The sequence below is a fragment of the Acomys minous genome (genome assembly GCF_964271855.1).
Source record: "Acomys minous genome assembly, chromosome: 2".
Taxonomy (NCBI): Eukaryota; Metazoa; Chordata; class Mammalia; order Rodentia; family Muridae; genus Acomys; species Acomys minous.
This window is the reverse complement of record NC_140484.1, coordinates 75,793,867-75,810,973: the sequence shown is the minus strand read 5'-3', so window position 1 is coordinate 75,810,973 and position 17,107 is coordinate 75,793,867. Positions and strand designations below refer to the sequence as shown.

Genomic DNA, 17,107 nt, shown 5'->3' with positions numbered 1-17,107 from the left:
AGGGACAAGGCTGCAAACAGCACCCTCCACAGCTTCTGCTGAGTTTCTGTCTCAGCTTCCTCAATGGACTGTGACCCGAGATATGTAAGCCAAACAAACCCTTCCTTCTGCAAGCTGCCATTGGTCATGGTGCTTATCACAGCAATAGGAAAGTTAGCTGCACTGTGTAGGGAAAGCCTCACAGACTTGGATTGCGTCATTTTTGTAGCATTCCACAGCTCGCTCAGTTTCTCATGGCTGATAAGGGGTCGGGTAGTAGTGTGTCTCCAAAACTGGAATCCTCCCTCTCTCTCCCTCTCTCCCTCCATCTCTTTTCCTTCCTTTGTTGAATATACAAGTTCATGTGTGTAAATATGTGTACACGTGTATGTACATGCATGTGGAAGCCGGAAATCAATTTGGATTAAATTCAGGAGTCTTTCCTCAGGAACCATCTGCTTTCTTTTTCTGAGATGGTGTCTCAGTGGGACCCATGGCTCACCAATTAGGCTAGCCTGACTGGCCAGCAAGCCCCAAAGCTCCTCCTGCCTCTGCCTCCAGAGAGCTGAGATGACGATACCATAGCACTATACCCAACCTTTTCAATTTGGTTTGATTTTTACTGGGGACCAAGGATCAAACTCAGATCTTTATGCTCAGGCAGAAAGCACTTTACCAACTGACCAACCCCAGCCCCCCAGAGCTTGAATTCTTCAAAGACCTGATTTGTCTCAAGCTCTGCACTTATAGAATATTGTCTTAGGGTAGGGGTTGTCCCAGTACCAAGCCACACATCATGGATGGTGGGGCAGACCATTCCTGACCCCCAGGTTGACAGGGGATGGCATAATTATGCCCACACCTGAGTCAGAACCACCTGAGGGTTTCTGCTAGTGTCTCATTGTAGCTGTAGCTGATGATCCCAGATTTGGTGGCCAAAACAACACACGCTTATTCCTTTGAGTTCCTGAATTCAAAGTGCCCAGGTGTCAGTGGACGGCTATGGAGACAGCTCAATGGGTAAAGTCCTTTCTGTGTGAGCATAAGGTCCTGAGTTCAGAACCCCAGTACTCCTGTGTCCAGCTGTGTGGTACACGCCTGCCATCCTGGCTCGGAGGAGGACAGAGACAGGCAGATCTCTGGGGCTCTCTGGGCAGCCAATCCAGGCACTGTGTGAACTCCAGATTCAATGAGAGACCTTGCCTCAAAAAACAATGTGGAGAGCCAAAGAAGGACACTCCTGATGTTGACCTGTGCATACCCCTGCAGGCGTGTGCAGCCGCACTGATACAGGCACTCCCACAGCTTGCACACCTTCTATATACGTGGGCACTTACACATGACTTGAGTATCCGGCCTCAGCAGAGCTGAGTTCCTTCTGGAGGCCCTGGGTCAGAGTCAGCTTATTTGCTTTGCCATTTCTAGGCTCAGGGCCCCATCACCCATGTTCCAAGCCAGCAATGCTGAGCTGAACCTTTTAACACTGTCACCTTTCTGGCCCTTCTGATTCTGTGTCATTTTTTTATTGCATTAGACGCTCCTGCCTGACCGAGGCCTGGGCCTGTTTTAAGGTCAACTGGATAGCAGTCTTAATTCTTTCTGTGAACACCACACAATCACAGGTTCTGGAGATTAGGTATTAATATCTTTGGGGCCATTATTCCGCCTGTAACAGGACTCTCTTAAATTGCCCGTGGATATGCAGTCTCCAGGGGAGTGGTTTCCAACAGCAGTTCAAAGCATGGGTTCTGGGGCAAGGTTATTCTGGTTCAAACCCCAACCCTTTCACTTGACAAGCTACGTACATTTATTTATTTATTTATTTATTTATTTATTTAATGTATATAAGTGCTCTATCTGCATGTACACCTGCACTCCAGAAGAGGGAATCAGATCACATTATGGATGGTTGTGAGCCACCATGTGGTTGCTGGGAATTGAACTCAGGACCTCTGGAAGAGCAGCCAGCGCACTTAACCACTGAACCATCTCTCCAGTCCCATTTCTATTTTTAACTCCTTCTAAAAAATAAGTATGATAACAATGATGTCTGGTTTGCAGCGTAGAAAACACTTTAGAAGGAGTCCTGGCAGGCAGCAGGTGCTGTGTGGGCATATATTAAATATATGCAATTTATGGAAGATTGTAGCATTAGAACAAGACATTGGTGTCTGGCTGACTCCTTTCACCTTACTCTAGCCATGGCTTACTCAGTAGAAGAGTGTGACGACTAGGCTCCTCCTCCTCCTGTTAATTCAACAAAAATTTAGATATATCTGGGAAGATGAACTTTCAATTGAGGAATTGCCTTCATCAGATTGACCTGGGGCAAATCTGTAGGACATTTTTCTGTTTAATGATTGGTGCAGAAGCATCCACGTCACTACAGGCAGTGTCATCTTAAGTAAGTTGTCCTGACCTCCCTCAATGATGGGCTGTGACATGGGAGTGTAGGCCAAATAAACCCTTTCCTTACCAAGTCGTGTTTGGTCACGGCGTTTATCACAGCAACAGAGAGCTAACTAAGCTACTTGGAAAGAGGGACCTCAGCTGAGGATTGGTCCATCAGGTTAGCCTGTGGTCATTTTCTTAATTGCTAAATTGATGCAGGAAGGTCCAGTCTACTGCGGGCAGTGCTATCCCTGGGCAGTCAGCCTGGGCTGTGTAAGAAAAGCAGCTCACTGTGAGCTGGGAGAAAGCCACTAAGCAGTGTGCCTCCATGGTCTCTGCGCGGAGCTCCTGACTTGACTCAGTGATGGGCTGTGACGTGTGTAAGACGGGATAGACTCTCTTCTCTCCAAGTTGATTTTGGCCATGGCGTTTGTCGCAGTAACACAAACTAGAGTAGGACAAAAAGCATGCTGGAACTTTCTGTATCCTTTTCTCTTTTCAACAGGGTCTGGCTATGTAGCCCAGGATGGCCTCGCACTCAGTAATCCTCTCACTTGAGCCTCCAAAGTGCTGGGGTTACTAACGGGCCCAGTGTTATCTGTACTCTTTTGAGTTGCTTGTCTTTTTATATTTTTCTGAGGGAGTAGTTGAACTGTCAAAACAAAAACAAGCAAACAAATCAACTGTGGTGATGTGAGCTCCTTCTATGTCTTTTCTGGCTGGGTGAAAGAGTGGGAGGAAGGGAGGTTAAAGGTCATGGTTGGAGGGATGTCTCTCTCTCTCTCTCTCTCTCTCCCTCCCTCTCTCTCTCTCTCTCTCTCTCTCTCTCTCTCTCTCTCTCTCTCTCTCTCTCTCTCTCTCTCTCTCCATTCAGGGAGGACCAGGGATCAAGTAAAGTAAGGTGCTCTGGGATCTGGATCTAACATCTCTTTGCTTTCCCCAGGACTGAGAGGCTCCTTCAGCACCATGGAGAGTAGCACCCTCAGCCCTCGGCCCTCGCAGACTGATGATGCCCTGGAGGCCTTTCCCCAGAAGAGCCTGGAGCCTGGGGACATTGCTGTCCTCGTTCTGTACTTCCTCTTTGTCCTGGCTGTTGGATTATGGGTAAGCCAGGAGATGAGGTGAGAGATGGGGCAAGGAGGAACTATCTGGTCAAAACCCCAGAGAAAACCCTATCCCTTTGGGAAAACAAGATACCAGGAGGGGAAGAAATGAACTACAGCAATTAGGATTTAAAATATGTGAAGGCAAGTGATCTCTGTGAGTTCAATTCCAGCCTGGTGGTCATTGCAAGTTCCAGGCAATTCAGGGATACACAGTGAGACCCTGTCTCAAAAAATTCCCCTGAAGTATGTGGGATGCCTGGGCTACAAGTCAGCGGTAGGGTATGTGGCTAGAATAGGAGGGCCCTGGAATTTTTTTTTTAATGCAGTGTGTTGAATGTGTTGGGCAATAAGTTAATGTGTGTTCACTTATGTTATTTCATGTAATTTGTAAGGAAGCTCTCTTTTAGAAAACTAGTATTTTTCTTACTTTATTTGTGTGTGTGTGTGTGTGTTGTGTTGTGTATGTCCACAGAAGTCAGTAGAAGAGTCCAGAAGAGAGTGCGGGGTCCCCTAAGCTGGAGTAAAGATGGCTGTGGGCTATCTGATGTGGGTTCTGGGAACCAAACTCTGGTCCTCTGCAGGAACTGTAGGCACTCCTAACCTCTTAGCGGTCTCTCCAGCCAAGCCCTCAAGGAAGGTATTATATCCATTTTACAGATTAAAAGCCCTAGTCTCAAAGAATTTAGATTCTTTAATCTATTACTAAATGATAAGGCTTGAAGCTAGAACTGTCATTTCCTTTACTTTGAAGTCATGCTCTTATTCACACATACATACATACATACATACATACATACATACATACATACATACGTATATATATATATGCATTTCACAGTAATATAATTATAGTCAAAACTAACAGTAGCTTAATAAATATACATCAAGCCCCCCTAGGACCATTCCCTTCATAGGCAACCACTATTATTAACTTGTGAGCACTGAACATATTATTCATTAATGCATTGTTACAGGTTTAAAAGCAAATCAAAACAAAGCAAATGTACTTTGGAGTCAAAGTCTTGCTATGTAGCCCAATCTGCCTTCAAAATAGTGAGCCTCCTGCCTTAGTCTCTCTATTGCAATATTGAGCCCAGATAGAGCAAATGTTTGTGTGTATGTGTCTGTCAGAGCAAACGTTAGTGTATGTGTGTGTGTGTGTGTGTGTGTGTGTGTGTGTGTGTGTGAGAGAGAGAGAGAGAGAGAGAGAGAGAGAGAGAGAGAGAGAGAGAGAACAAAAGTTAGTGTGCCTGTGTGTGTATATGTGTATGACTATGTATGTGTGTGTATATGTGACTGTGTGTATATGTGTGTGTGACTGTGTGATTGTAGTATGTGTGTGTATTGTAGTGTGTATTTATATGTGTGTGTGTTATAGTGTATGTGTGTGAGACTGTGTTTATTGTAGTATATGTGTCTATATGTATGTGTCTATGTGTATGTTGTAGTGTGTGTGTGTGTTGCCCCTTTGCTAAAGAGGAGATGACTGTTGTGCTGTTCTAACCTTGCTTTTCTGCCCATCCCTGTCTCCTAGACATCTTTTGCATCAGTACATAGAAGCATCTTCATTTTCTTAGAAGTTGCAGATGTTCCCTCAGATGCTCCTAGTGTACTTTATGCAAGTGAGGCTGTGCTTAGGGTCATCTGGGCTCTTGTTCTCTGAACACAGCACTGGAGTAGGCCGACTCTGCACTCATTATTTTGGGTTACAGTGAATGCAGGACAGGTTTTCCTCCATAGAGTTGTCAGGTTACAAGATAACGCACATTTGTAATTTGGCAGCTGCCATCAGAATGTCTTCCTTAACCTAGTTTTAGTCTGCACCCTCATCAGTGATGTATGCCAGCCTGCTCACCACCATCAGGAACAGTGTGTTGTTTTCATTCTTGTCAACCTGACACGGGAAAAGAGTATCTCAGCATTGTTAACATTCACATATAATGAATGCGTCTGGCCACCCTTCTGTAGGGTATGTTTAAGAACTACTTATGGGGTCTGGCAAGATGGTTCTATGGGTACAGGCACTTGCTGCAAAGTCTAGCAACCTGAGTTCGATCCCCAGAACTCACACAGTGGAAGGAGAGAACTGACTCCCACAAACTGTCTTCTGATGTTCACATATATGCCACGGCAAGCACATGTGCACACTCCTGCTCACACTCATGTACACGCACACGCAAATGAATAAGTTAATAAATTTAATTAAACATTTTTAAATAAAAAAGAAATGCTTGTGGGATAGTTCAGTTGATATTGTTTACCTAGCACTCATGAGGACCTAGTTTTGATCCCCAGTGTAGCACAAGCCAGGGATGTACAACTGCAGTCCCAATACCTGGAAGATGCAAGCAGGAGTTCAAGGTCACCCTCAGCTACATAGAGACTTTGAAACCAAGCTGAGAGAGAGAGACAGAGACAGAGACAGAGAGAGAGACAAAGAGGCAGAGACAGAGAGACAGAGAGAGGGAGAGGGAGAGGGAGAGAGAGAGAGAGTATGAGAATGAACAATTTTCATTCCTTCCAAATCTCATGTTGAAATTTAATCAGTGTGTAATGCTATTAAGAGGCAGCCAGATGGTGGTGGCGCACGCCTTTAATCCCAGCACTTGGGAGGCAGAGGCAGGTGGATCGCTGTGAGTTCAAGGTCAACCTGGTCTACAAAGTGAGTCCAGGATAGCCAGGGATACACACAGAGAAACCCTGTCTCAAACAAAACAAAACAAAACAAAACAAAACAAAACAAAACAAAAAGAGGCAGAGTCTTCAGGAAGTTCTTGTCATGAAGGTAGGGGCATTAGAAATGAAATAAGGGTATGTTGGGTAGTTGTGGCGCACGCCTTTAATCCCAGCACTTGGGAGGCAGAAGCAGGCGGATCACTGTGAGTTCAAGGCCAGCCTGGTCTACAAAGCGAGTCCAGGACAGCCAAGGCTACGCAGAGAAACCCTGTCTAGAAAAAAACAAAAAAACAAAAAAAGAAAGAAAAGAAAAAAAGAAGAAGAAATGAGCTGGTGCTTATGGAATACCTCATAGAAACAGTTTCTAGAAAACGATAAAATCCATTATGAGCTGCCTTTGGCAAACCACAGGTCTGCAGCCCAGACATCTTGAAGACCATACAGATTATCCTAAGGACGTGAAACAAGGACTGACAGCACTGCACGGGCCCGAGACGGGGTCTGCCTTAAAGATATGCACGTCAAAGTTTCAGATAAACAAAATGAACCACTGTCCAAATGTGGCCCTGCAGTTCGCAGCCTCTGCCCTCTTTGGGTGACTGAGTGCTGGCTTTCTCCTCACCCAGCCCTCTTCTTCTTTGCAGTCTACGGTGAGGACCAAAAGAGACACGGTGAAAGGCTACTTCCTGGCTGGAGGCGACATGGCATGGTGGCCAGTAAGTGATCTCTGGTCAATTTATCTCTTCTCAGGCTGGGGTGGAATTCTGTGGTAGATGTTTGCCTAGTGTGCGCAAGACTCTGCTTCCTACCCTAGCACTGAAAAAAAAAAAATATATATATATATAGGTTTTAAGTTCTCTCTCTGTTTCTGTCTGTCTCTCTGTCTGTCTCTCTGTGTTTGTGTCTGTGTCTGTGTCTCTCTTTGTCTCTCTCTTCTCTCTCTCTCTCTCTCTCTCTCTCTCTCTCTCTCTCTCTCTCTCTCTCTCTCAATCCAGGGTTTCTCTGTGTAGCCTTGACTGTCCTGGACTCACTTTGTAGACCAGGCTGGCCTCGAATTCACAGCCATCTGCCTGCCTCTGCCTCCCAAGTGCTGGGATTACAGGTGTGAGCGCCCGGCTTATCTTCAAGCTCTGACATTGTTTCTCTCCATGTTGTCTTCAAGCCAGAGTGAAAACAAGAGAAAGCTTTGCTCTAATCTAATTTATTTACACAAAAAGAATCTGCTAGCTCACCCACAGGACAGTTGCAGAGGCTCAATTTATTAATATTACTATGACCCGATGACCTGGTTTCTCGAACTATCCCTTCACCATCTATTTAGTCATGAGTCTATCGATCAACACATATGTATTTATCCATCCATCTATCCATCAATCTATCCGTTATCTGTCACTATCTGCTTTAGCTCCTCACCTTCTGTAAGATCTCCACAACTTCATAGCAACAGGATGGAAAACGGTGCTCCAGGCTGTTCATCCCCTCCAGGTCCAGGCCAGCAGGGGGAAGAGCATCTGCCTCCCTGGCAGCATCCCTGGAAAAACATTTCATCTCTGACTGAACCTCAGGCTTATCACTGTAGCAGCCACATGGCTAGAGTAGACTGCTGCTCTGCCTGGGCTCAAGCCTGGCTGTCACGCTCAACACCTGACCCGAGAAGTACATGCTGAGCTCCTAAAGTCTGAATGAAAGTTGAAGGCTAGGGCTGGAGAGATGGCTCAGAGGTTTCAAGTTCTGACTGCTCTTGCAAAGGTCCTGAGTTCAATTCACAGCAACCACATGGTGGCTCACAACCATCTGTAATGTGATCTGGTGTCTTCTTCTGGCATGCAGGTAAAACACTGTATACATAATAATAAATAAATATATCTTTAGAAAGAAAGAAAGGAAGGAAGAAAGAAAGAAAGAAAGAGAGAAAAAGAAAATTGAAAGCTATTCCTAGGGCCAAGTGGACTAGATGTTGAAGGCACAGATAACAGATACAACAGTTCAATTAGCTATTCCTTTTTCAGTGGATCTACACACACACACACACACACACACACATACACACACACACACACACACTTTGCTGAGCTGGAAGCAGAGCCAGTTTGTGTCATGAAGTATTTACTTGTCACCCCGTCCACCATGATGTTACAGACAGTTGCTCAGGCCATACACTGCACACATATGGCTGCAGGATAGAATGGTCCCATGCTCTCTACTTCCCCTCCTGCCTTGATCCCTCTGAAGAGTGGTCAGAGCTGGGCGTACGGACACTTTCCCAGGACCCCTCCCATCCATCTCCCCACAGGTTGGTGCGTCCTTGTTTGCCAGCAATGTTGGAAGTGGACACTTCATTGGCCTGGCAGGGTCTGGCGCTGCTGTGGGCATTTCTGTTGCCGCCTATGAACTTAATGTGAGTTTTGCCATGATACAGCCACCCCCGCCCCCCCCCCCCCGCCTTTGCTCTGCAATAGACCCTGAGGGAGGCGTGGGAACACAGCATGTTGAAAGGAAAATGGCCTTTTTAGCCAAGCAAATAGGAGGCTTCAAAGGTGGTCTTGGACAACATTTGGGCCTCTTTGTATCTGCTTGTTGGGGACCCATGGTACCACAACCTCCCGCCCCAAATCAAGAGGGCAAGGGCTCAGGATGCCTCATTGTATGTGTAGAAAGCAGCAGGCAGCAGGTGACAAGGCATAGCTGTGTATTTTAGGCATCAGTTGGCCATCCCTGAAGTAAATGCTCAGTGTTCTGTGCCCTTCATGCCCTGTAGACACGGAGATGCGTCATTCACACTCTTTTCCGTTGTAGGCACCTCACAGAGACCAGCTTCTTCTGGGGGCACCTGTGTCGTTCCTAGTCACAGACATTTTCAAAGTGCCAGGCACAGACATAAGTATGTCACCCACACTCTCACATAATAGGAGTCCCCTACAGGCTAGAGCCAGGTGGCCTCACCGTTCTTGCTCCTAAGCTGTGTTACCTTGGTTGAGTTACTTGACTTTCCTGGGCCATGTAGCCTCGGGGTGAGGGTTAGTTCAACTCCTGGCTGTGAATGGTGTGGAGGGGTGAATGGTACGGACCGACTGCTCACTCAGTCCCATTGGCCTGATCCTCCTGACGCAATCTAGTGAGGTCCTCTTACCTGTAGTTCATAAGGGAGGAAGGGTGGCTCTTGAGACCAGTGGAAATGCTCCCAGAATCCTCAGCTCCCACCGCCGTAGGGGGGAAAGAAGGGAGCGCAGAACTGACCAAAGAGGACAACGTGGTGATTAGGAGACAGAAAACATGTCTCTGAGTCTTTTATTTCCTCTTTCTTACTTAATCCCCTTCTGTCTGCCCCCTCCCCCTGCCCTTTTTTGGTTTGTTTTGGGTTTTTGTTTTGTTTTGCATTCTGAGGGCCTTGATATGTTGCTCATAGTGGTCTCAAATTCCTTGGCTCAGATGAGCTTCCCATCTCAGCCTCCAGGAAGCTGGGACTTCAGGTAGTCTTCCCTGCTCAGTGAGCCTATTTTCATAATAAAAAAATGGAAATATAAAGACCAGGGACAGCAAACGGCTCAGCACGGGAGGGAGTAACTCAGGGCTGGCATGCCCCGGGATGGCTCCATCATGTGGACGGAGTGGCTCTGACTGGATGTGCTTCCTGGGCAGGGCTTGTTCTCTGTGCTGATGCTGGCCTGGATCTTCCTTCCAATCTACATCGCTGGCCAGGTGAGTGTGAAGGGGGTGGGCAACATGACGTGGGCCTACCCTTGGGAAGGCAAGCTCACATCCCCGCTCCTCCACTCATAGGAATGACTCCAGATCCTGGAACTACCCGTTCTGTCACCTGTGGGCTTTCAGTTTGTCCTACTGGGCTGTGAGGGACAATGGCACTAATGGCACCTTCTAACATGTTATGTTGAGACAGGGCCTTGCTCAGGCTAGCCTCCCGCTCATAATCCTTCTGTCTCGACTCCTGAGTACTGGGACTGCAGGTAGGTTCCTCTATTCCTGGTTTATATAAGTCTTGATGCCCAGAAATATGTGCTGAGCAGGAGAGTGTCCTGTGAGCGGAGCCACCAGGCTTATCTTAAATTCACATGGTGCTGCCAAACTTTCTCCCAGAGCAGATTCAGTCCCCACCACACCCCCATAGTGTTTGGAAGCTGAAGCTGCCCAGTGCTCAACACCCTTGCCAACACTTGGTATGGCCTGATGTTGAACTTTTTTTTTTTTAAATTACTGAGTTTTTATTTATTTTTTTATTTCATGTGCATTGGTGTGAGGGTGTCAGAATCCCCTGGAACTGGAATTACAGACAGTTGTGAGCTGCCATGTGGGTGCTGGGAATTGAACCCGGGTCCTTTGGAAGATCAGACAGTGCTCTTAACCACTGAGCCATCTCTCCAGCCCATGATGTACCTCACTGGAGACCTGCGGGGACACTCTGACCTTCAGGGGACAGTCTAGGCTCAGACTGTAGGAACAAACTGCTCCTTCGAAGATGACACTCAAGTGTTTAGAAAGCTATAGCTAAACACTACGAGGTTGAGCTCTTGGAAAGGACGAGGGTGGCAAGACCACAGTCTCTTCCTTTTCTTCTCTTTTGCTTCCTGGCAGTGAAGTGAGCACTTTTGCTGGGTCATGGGCTCCCACCCTGGTGCCAACGAAGGTCTAAAGGGACAGGGACAACACATTAAGGACAAAACCATGAACCCAGATTCAACTGAGCCTTCATGCGCTGATCGCCTTGGGGGAAGGGAAGCCATCATAGCCAGCTAGGACTTTTGCCCATGTTTATATTATTAAGATGCATCACTTGTCTTATTGCTTTATAAATTCTGGAATTTATGAATTCAGTTCTGGAAATAATCTGTTCGGGAACTTAGGAGTTATAAATGTCTTTTCTATTCAAAGGCTTGTCTCTTTTGCTCTGTGTGTGTGTGTGTGTGTGTGTGTGTGTGTGTGTGTGTGTGTGTGTTCCTAGCCAGGCGTCAGGGCACACGCCTTTAATCCCAGCACTCGGGGAGGCAGAGGCAGGTGGATCACTGTGAGTTTGAGGTCAGCCTGGTCTTCAAAGCAAGTCCAGGACAGCCAAGGCTACACAGAGAGACCCTGTCTTGAAAAAGCAGGAGTGTTGCCAATGAGTTTGAGACAAGCCTAGGCTACATGAGTTCCAGGGCAGCCTGGGCTATAGAGTAAGACTTCCTCTCAGGTAATAACAACAAAAACTTTTACCTACTCCGAGGTCATAAAGCTATTTCTCTGTATACTCTCTTCTAGAACCCCCCCATTAGCTGTTACCCACTGAGAATTTATTATTTACTTATTATTTGTGTGTGCATATATGTCTGTGCACACATTTGTGTGGGGGTGTGTACATGCATGCTTATGCATATGCATGTCCAGGCCGGAGTTCAGCCTTGGATGTTGTGTTTCAGGAGCAATACCTTTTGTTTTAAAGGAGGAACCCTCACTGGAACTGAGGCTCACTAGTTCGATTAGGGTGACTGGCTAGGATCTTCTGTCTGCCTCCTCAGCACTGAGGTTTCTAAGTGTGCTACCACACCCAGTTGTTGGTTTTTGTTTTGTTTTGTTTTGTTTTTTAACATGGGTTCTAGGCATCAAACACTGGCCTTCTTACTAGCACAGCAAGTATAGACTGGGCACCTCCCCATCCCTTAGATGTCAGTGTATATTTACCATCTCAGAAGACAGCATCAAACACTCCCCATCCTTATAGACTAGCTTTGCTTATGAACATGGAGACTGAGCCATAGCCCTCAGGTGCCCACCAAGCAGCCATAGTGTTCTTCTGTCACTTTCTCCATGCATTCGTCTTGCAAAGAGCTGGAGCAGGGCATTTATTTCACAGGAGTAGTGAGGGGGGGTTCCCATGGGCATGGATGAGGGGCACAGGGGATCTGATCTGGGGAGAGGACACAGTTTCTGGGGTCCCCTCCAAAGCCTCCACCATCAAGAAAGAAAGTGTGTGTGTGTGTGTGTGTGTGTGTGTGTGTGTGTGTGTGTGTGTGTGTGTGTGACATAATACAAAGCCACTGTCAGCCAGGGACCTGGGAGCTGGAGGGGTACTCTCTAAGGCCGGTTGCCTTTTGTTCAATTTATCTTGTTTTAGTTAGTGTTTGGGACAGTCTCTTGGGTATATGGCCCAAGCTGACCTTGCATCTGTGATCTTCCTGCCAGGATTATGGGTGTGTGCCACCACATCTGGCTGCTGTGTTTATTTCTTCTGCCCATTCATCTAGCACCAACAAGAGGGATGGTCCCTGTTTGGTCCCCGGGGCCTTCCTCACTGAATCCAGCTGTGGTTTGAGTCTGTAGTTGAAGGAGTATTGTCTGGGTTCTCTGACTCATTGGCTATTTCCTGAATGGCCCAGACTTTAGAACAAGGAGTACCTTTGAGATAGGAAGGGTTTTTTTTGTTTGTTTCTTTGTTTGTTTGTTTTGTTTTGTTTTATTTTGTTTTTTGGTGTAGTGTGCCAATGAAGCTAACTCCTTTGTCTCCTCCATCCTCCTCCTCCTTTTCATCTTCTTCTTCCTCCTCCTCTTCTTCCTTCTTTTTTCTCTTCCTCTCCTGCTTCTTAATAACTAGAAACTTCATGTTGATAGGAGCTGTGGTTTTCCTAGATTGACCCCATGGTCAAATGCTAGTCAAAGCAGCAGCCAATGAGAGGACTCTAGTTCAGCAACCAAGCCCAGATGGCAGTTGCCTGTTATCCACAGATTAGATAGCGGTTGCCCAGAGTGTATTTTTTGGCACTTTCATCTGAATGGGCTGGAGTACCTATTGTACTTGCTGATTAGATCTCAGTCCTACAGTGAATGAGGCTTGCCTCAGCCTCTTCTTGCATCACTCCTAGCAGTGTTAGAGCTCAGTATATTTCTGGAAACTTCCTGCTGAGCTAACCTTGCAGCAAATAAAAGGACTCAGGCGGGGCATCCATGAACGTCAACATCTCAACTTGCCTTTTGAGAAGAAAAGGTGGATAACAAAGTTTTGTTTGCCCTATTAAAATATCAGTTGCTACATTTATTTTGCCAATATTTTAATATGAAAAATTCAGCTACGCATCAACGTTTAACTCATTTCACCGGGAACACTCCTGTTATCTAGAACATTCAATCAGGTTCTACTACTATTTACCAGTTTAACTTTGCTGAGACAGGTTTTCACCAGGTATCCTAGGCTGGCTTCAAATTCATAATCCGCCTGCCTCTGTCTCCCAAAATGCTGGGATCACTGCAAGGACTTGTTACTCTTGAAGCAAGTCTGGCCACTCAGCTCACGTTAGCCATTTTTCGTCACTGAGGCGTAATACCTGAAATAAACAAGGGGAGGAGCTTATTTTCACATCTCCAAAGGGTTTGATCTCTTGTCACCAGGCTCCCTTGCTTTAGGCCCACGGCAAGGCAGAAATATGGAGGGGAACCCATGGTGAGGAAAGCTGCTCACTTCATGGTGTCAGGGAGCAGAGAGTCAGGAAGGGGCTGGTGACAGCACCCATCCCTCAGGGAAGGTCTGCAGTGATCTACTTTCCCCAGCCAGGCCAGCTTCCTAGCCCCCACTACCTTCTAACAACGTCAGCAAGTTATGAATCCATCAACAGATCAGTCCACGAATAGGTCCACACCCTCAGGATCCAATCACTTCTCTGCCTGGATCCATCAATTGGGGACCAGTCCCCCCGACATGTGAATTTTTGGAAGATGCTGTGAGTCCAAATAACAACACAGCCTCTCCAAATATAGCAGTGTACCCCACAATTGTCACTGTCCTTCCCATATGACACCTGGGACATTGTGGAAGAAAGTCTACTGGTCTCAGGTCCCAGAGTGACTGACAGAACATTCTACACTCTTCAGACACTACAGCCCAAATCATGGTCCTCAGCAGCATGGCCCAGGCCTTGGAGCATCTCACATGCTAGTGACAGCTTCTGCCCCAGACTCCTATCCCAGACATCTGGGAGCCGTCAGAAGTCAGTGCCTCTCGGATGAAGATGCTCTCTGTTCACCTTCTATCAAGGCTACACATTCTCTTCCCAGAATTCCTTGCTTCTCTTTGGAGGATGAGCAGATGGGATTCCTGCAATGGTTTCAGTGTTGGTTGTGGGGCCATCTACTCTGTACCATGGAGTGAAACTCCTCTTTGCATTGCCTTTCAGGACTTTTCTTTTCTTTGACAGGGTCTTACTGTATAACCTTAGACTCCCAATCCTTCAGCCTCAGCCTCCTGAATGCTGAGATTATAAGCATAAACCACCTTGCTTGGTGGATTTTTTCCCCTTAATTTTTGAAGTGAGTATTATTTTGCTCTTAACTGACATGTGACCAGTGTGCATGTTATGTTTTGCTCTGTGAGGCACACTCATCTCATCAGGGGTCAGAGGGCGAAGTCTCCTGTGCAGCTTGGATGCCCTTAGCTCTTCAGCAACATCATCTCTTGTTTCTCTCTTATTCTTTGACCGTCTCATATATGTATACAACATGTTAGGATCATATGACACATTCCCTCCTCCAGTTCCCCAGCCTGGATCGCTGCAATGTGTCCCTTACAACTGGACTCTGTCACTGTCACCTCCTCCTTATACCCTGCTGTGCCCAGTTAGTGCCACCCATCTGCTCATGGACAGCTTGTCTCTGGCCCCATGGGTGGCTCTCAGCCATAGGGAGTTGCTGCAAGAGAACAGATGACAACTGTATTGCTCTATTGTTCCTATATTTTTTTCTGGGTTCCCTAAAGTTTGGGACTGATTTTTTTCCACTTATAGTAGTAATTTAAAGTTTCATTTCCAAGGGCTGGAGTGTAGCTCAGGGGTAGAACATTTACCTAGCATGCAAAAGGCCCAGAGTTCAATTCCCATTTTTTAAAAAAGTTATTTAAGTAAAATGGTAAGTTCACTTAAATAGAAAGAAATAAGTTAAAGAAATCCAGCCTACAGCTAAACTAGGATGGAGACCACTCTGCCTCATGTTTAGAAACAGAGAACAGTAGTTGGGGTGGGGAAGTGCTCAGCCAGGGAAGGTGATTGTGACCAAGCCTGACAACCTGAGTTTGATCCTCAGACTCACATGGCAGAAGGACAGAGTCAACTCCTGAAAGCTGTCCTCTGACTTCCACACTTGTGTTGTGGCATGCACTCAGTTATACACACACACACACACACACACACACACACACACACACACACACACATGCACACACACATGCGCGCACACACACACTCGTGCACGTGCACTCGTGTACATGCAAGCCCACACACCACAATAGTTAGGTGCGCAGCCCTGTCTAGACCCCACTGTCTCCACACAGTCCCTCCCCACATCTTCTCCCTCCCTGTGTTTCCCATGGAGAAGCCCCAAGAGATGCTCTGTGCTTCTGGGTCTGGTGGGGATGGAGGAGGCGGGCAGAGCCGGTGGCCAGGCTGAGGAGGCACATGCCCAATGTCAGCTGGCTGCAACAAGTCCTTTCAACCCCCAGGTAACCACCATGCCTGAATACCTGAGGAGGCGCTTCGGGGGCAGCAGGATCTCCATCACCCTGGCGGTGCTCTACCTGTTCATCTATATCTTCACCAAGATCTCGGTAAGGCGGACCCTCGGCCTGACCGTGCTCCTGTAGCACAGCGAGACGATAACTGTAGTGCGTTTTGAGGAGTTTCCTCCACATCGGCTTTGCCTCCTCTGGGGCAGGTTTGATGTAAGAGAGAGGCAGAGGGAAGGAGGTAGAAGTAGAGGCAGAAGGAGCACATAGAAACAAGAATGGCCAGATCTCAGTCAGATACACAGGGGATTGCCTGGGCCTGCCTCACCCTGGCCTTCGGATGGGCTGATCTCCAGGAAGGTGTCAAATACCAGATGCACTGTAGCCTCCAGGCATGGGCTGCTTAACAGGATTAGCTCAAGATGTCACCTCTGGGGGTGGCAATGCTCTTGTCCCACATGGAGCAAGGGCGGAAGAAATTCCACTTAGTACAGATAGCAGCAACTGACTGTGTCCTAGCTGCAGACTCAAGATGCTCTTGCTAGGATGCCTACTTATAGTCTTTATGGGGTGAGTGTCATCTTAGGAGGAATCCACAAGTTGAAAAAAAAAGGGGTGTTGCCATTCCAAGCGGTTGGACTAACACAGGCTAAAGGTGTAAGATGCATGAAAACAAGAAATATTGAGAGATGGAATGTTTCTGAAAGTCCAGAGCCCCCAGGAATATAGAGTGAATAAAGAAAATGAGGTTAACAGCTTGCCAACTTCAAAGGGTCTGGTGTACAGCTCTCACTTACCCAGCCCTATGGTGGACCGTGTGAGAGGCACAAAAGAGCTTTAATGGGAGAAGAAAGATATCCTCTTGGGCAAGACACAAAGGGCACAGGGTAGAAGAGGGCAGGCAGGAAAACCCACAGCACACACTCCCTCCCTCCCTCCATCCATCCACACACTCCCTCCCTCCATCCATCCACACACTCCCTCCCTCCCTCCCTCCCTCCACACACTCCCTCCCTCCCTCCCTCCCTCCACACACTCCCTCCCTCCCTCCCTCCACACACTCCCTCCCTCCCTCCCTCCACACACTCCCTCCCTCCCTCCACTCCCTCCCTCCCTCCCTCCCTCCACACACTCCCTCCCTCCCTCCCTCCCTCCACACACTCCCTCCCTCCCTCCCTCCACACACTCCCTCCCTCCCTCCCTCCACACACTCCCTCCCTCCCTCCACTCCCTCCCTCCCTCCCTCCCTCCACACACTCCCTCCCTCCCTCCCTCCACACACTCCCTCCCTCCCTCCCTCCACACACTCCCTCCCTCCCTCCACTCCCTCCCTCCCTCCCTCCCTCCACACACTCCCTCCCTCCCTCCCTCCCTCCACACACTCCCTCCCTCCCTCCCTCCACACACTCCCTCCCTCCCTCCCTCCACACACTCCCTCCCTCCCTCCACTCCCTCCCTCCCTCCCTCCCTCCACACACTC

The 17,107-nt window shown here is 47.6% G+C and overlaps 1 protein-coding gene across 2 annotated transcripts in view; it reads left to right on the top strand.

Moving 5' to 3' along the window:
• The window catches only part of SLC5A11 (solute carrier family 5 member 11), a 52,843-nt gene that overhangs the window by 9,948 nt on the left and 25,788 nt on the right, over window positions 1–17,107 (top strand). For both annotated transcript variants that reach the window (XM_084760199.1, XM_084760198.1), the window contains 5 exons: window positions 3,314–3,474; window positions 6,797–6,868; window positions 8,446–8,550; window positions 9,792–9,851; window positions 15,625–15,729. In XM_084760199.1, the coding sequence (XP_084616325.1) occupies window positions 3,337–3,474; window positions 6,797–6,868; window positions 8,446–8,550; window positions 9,792–9,851; window positions 15,625–15,729 (480 nt within the window). In that variant the 5' untranslated portion in view covers window positions 3,314–3,336. The remainder of the gene's footprint in view (window positions 1–3,313; window positions 3,475–6,796; window positions 6,869–8,445; window positions 8,551–9,791; window positions 9,852–15,624; window positions 15,730–17,107) is intronic.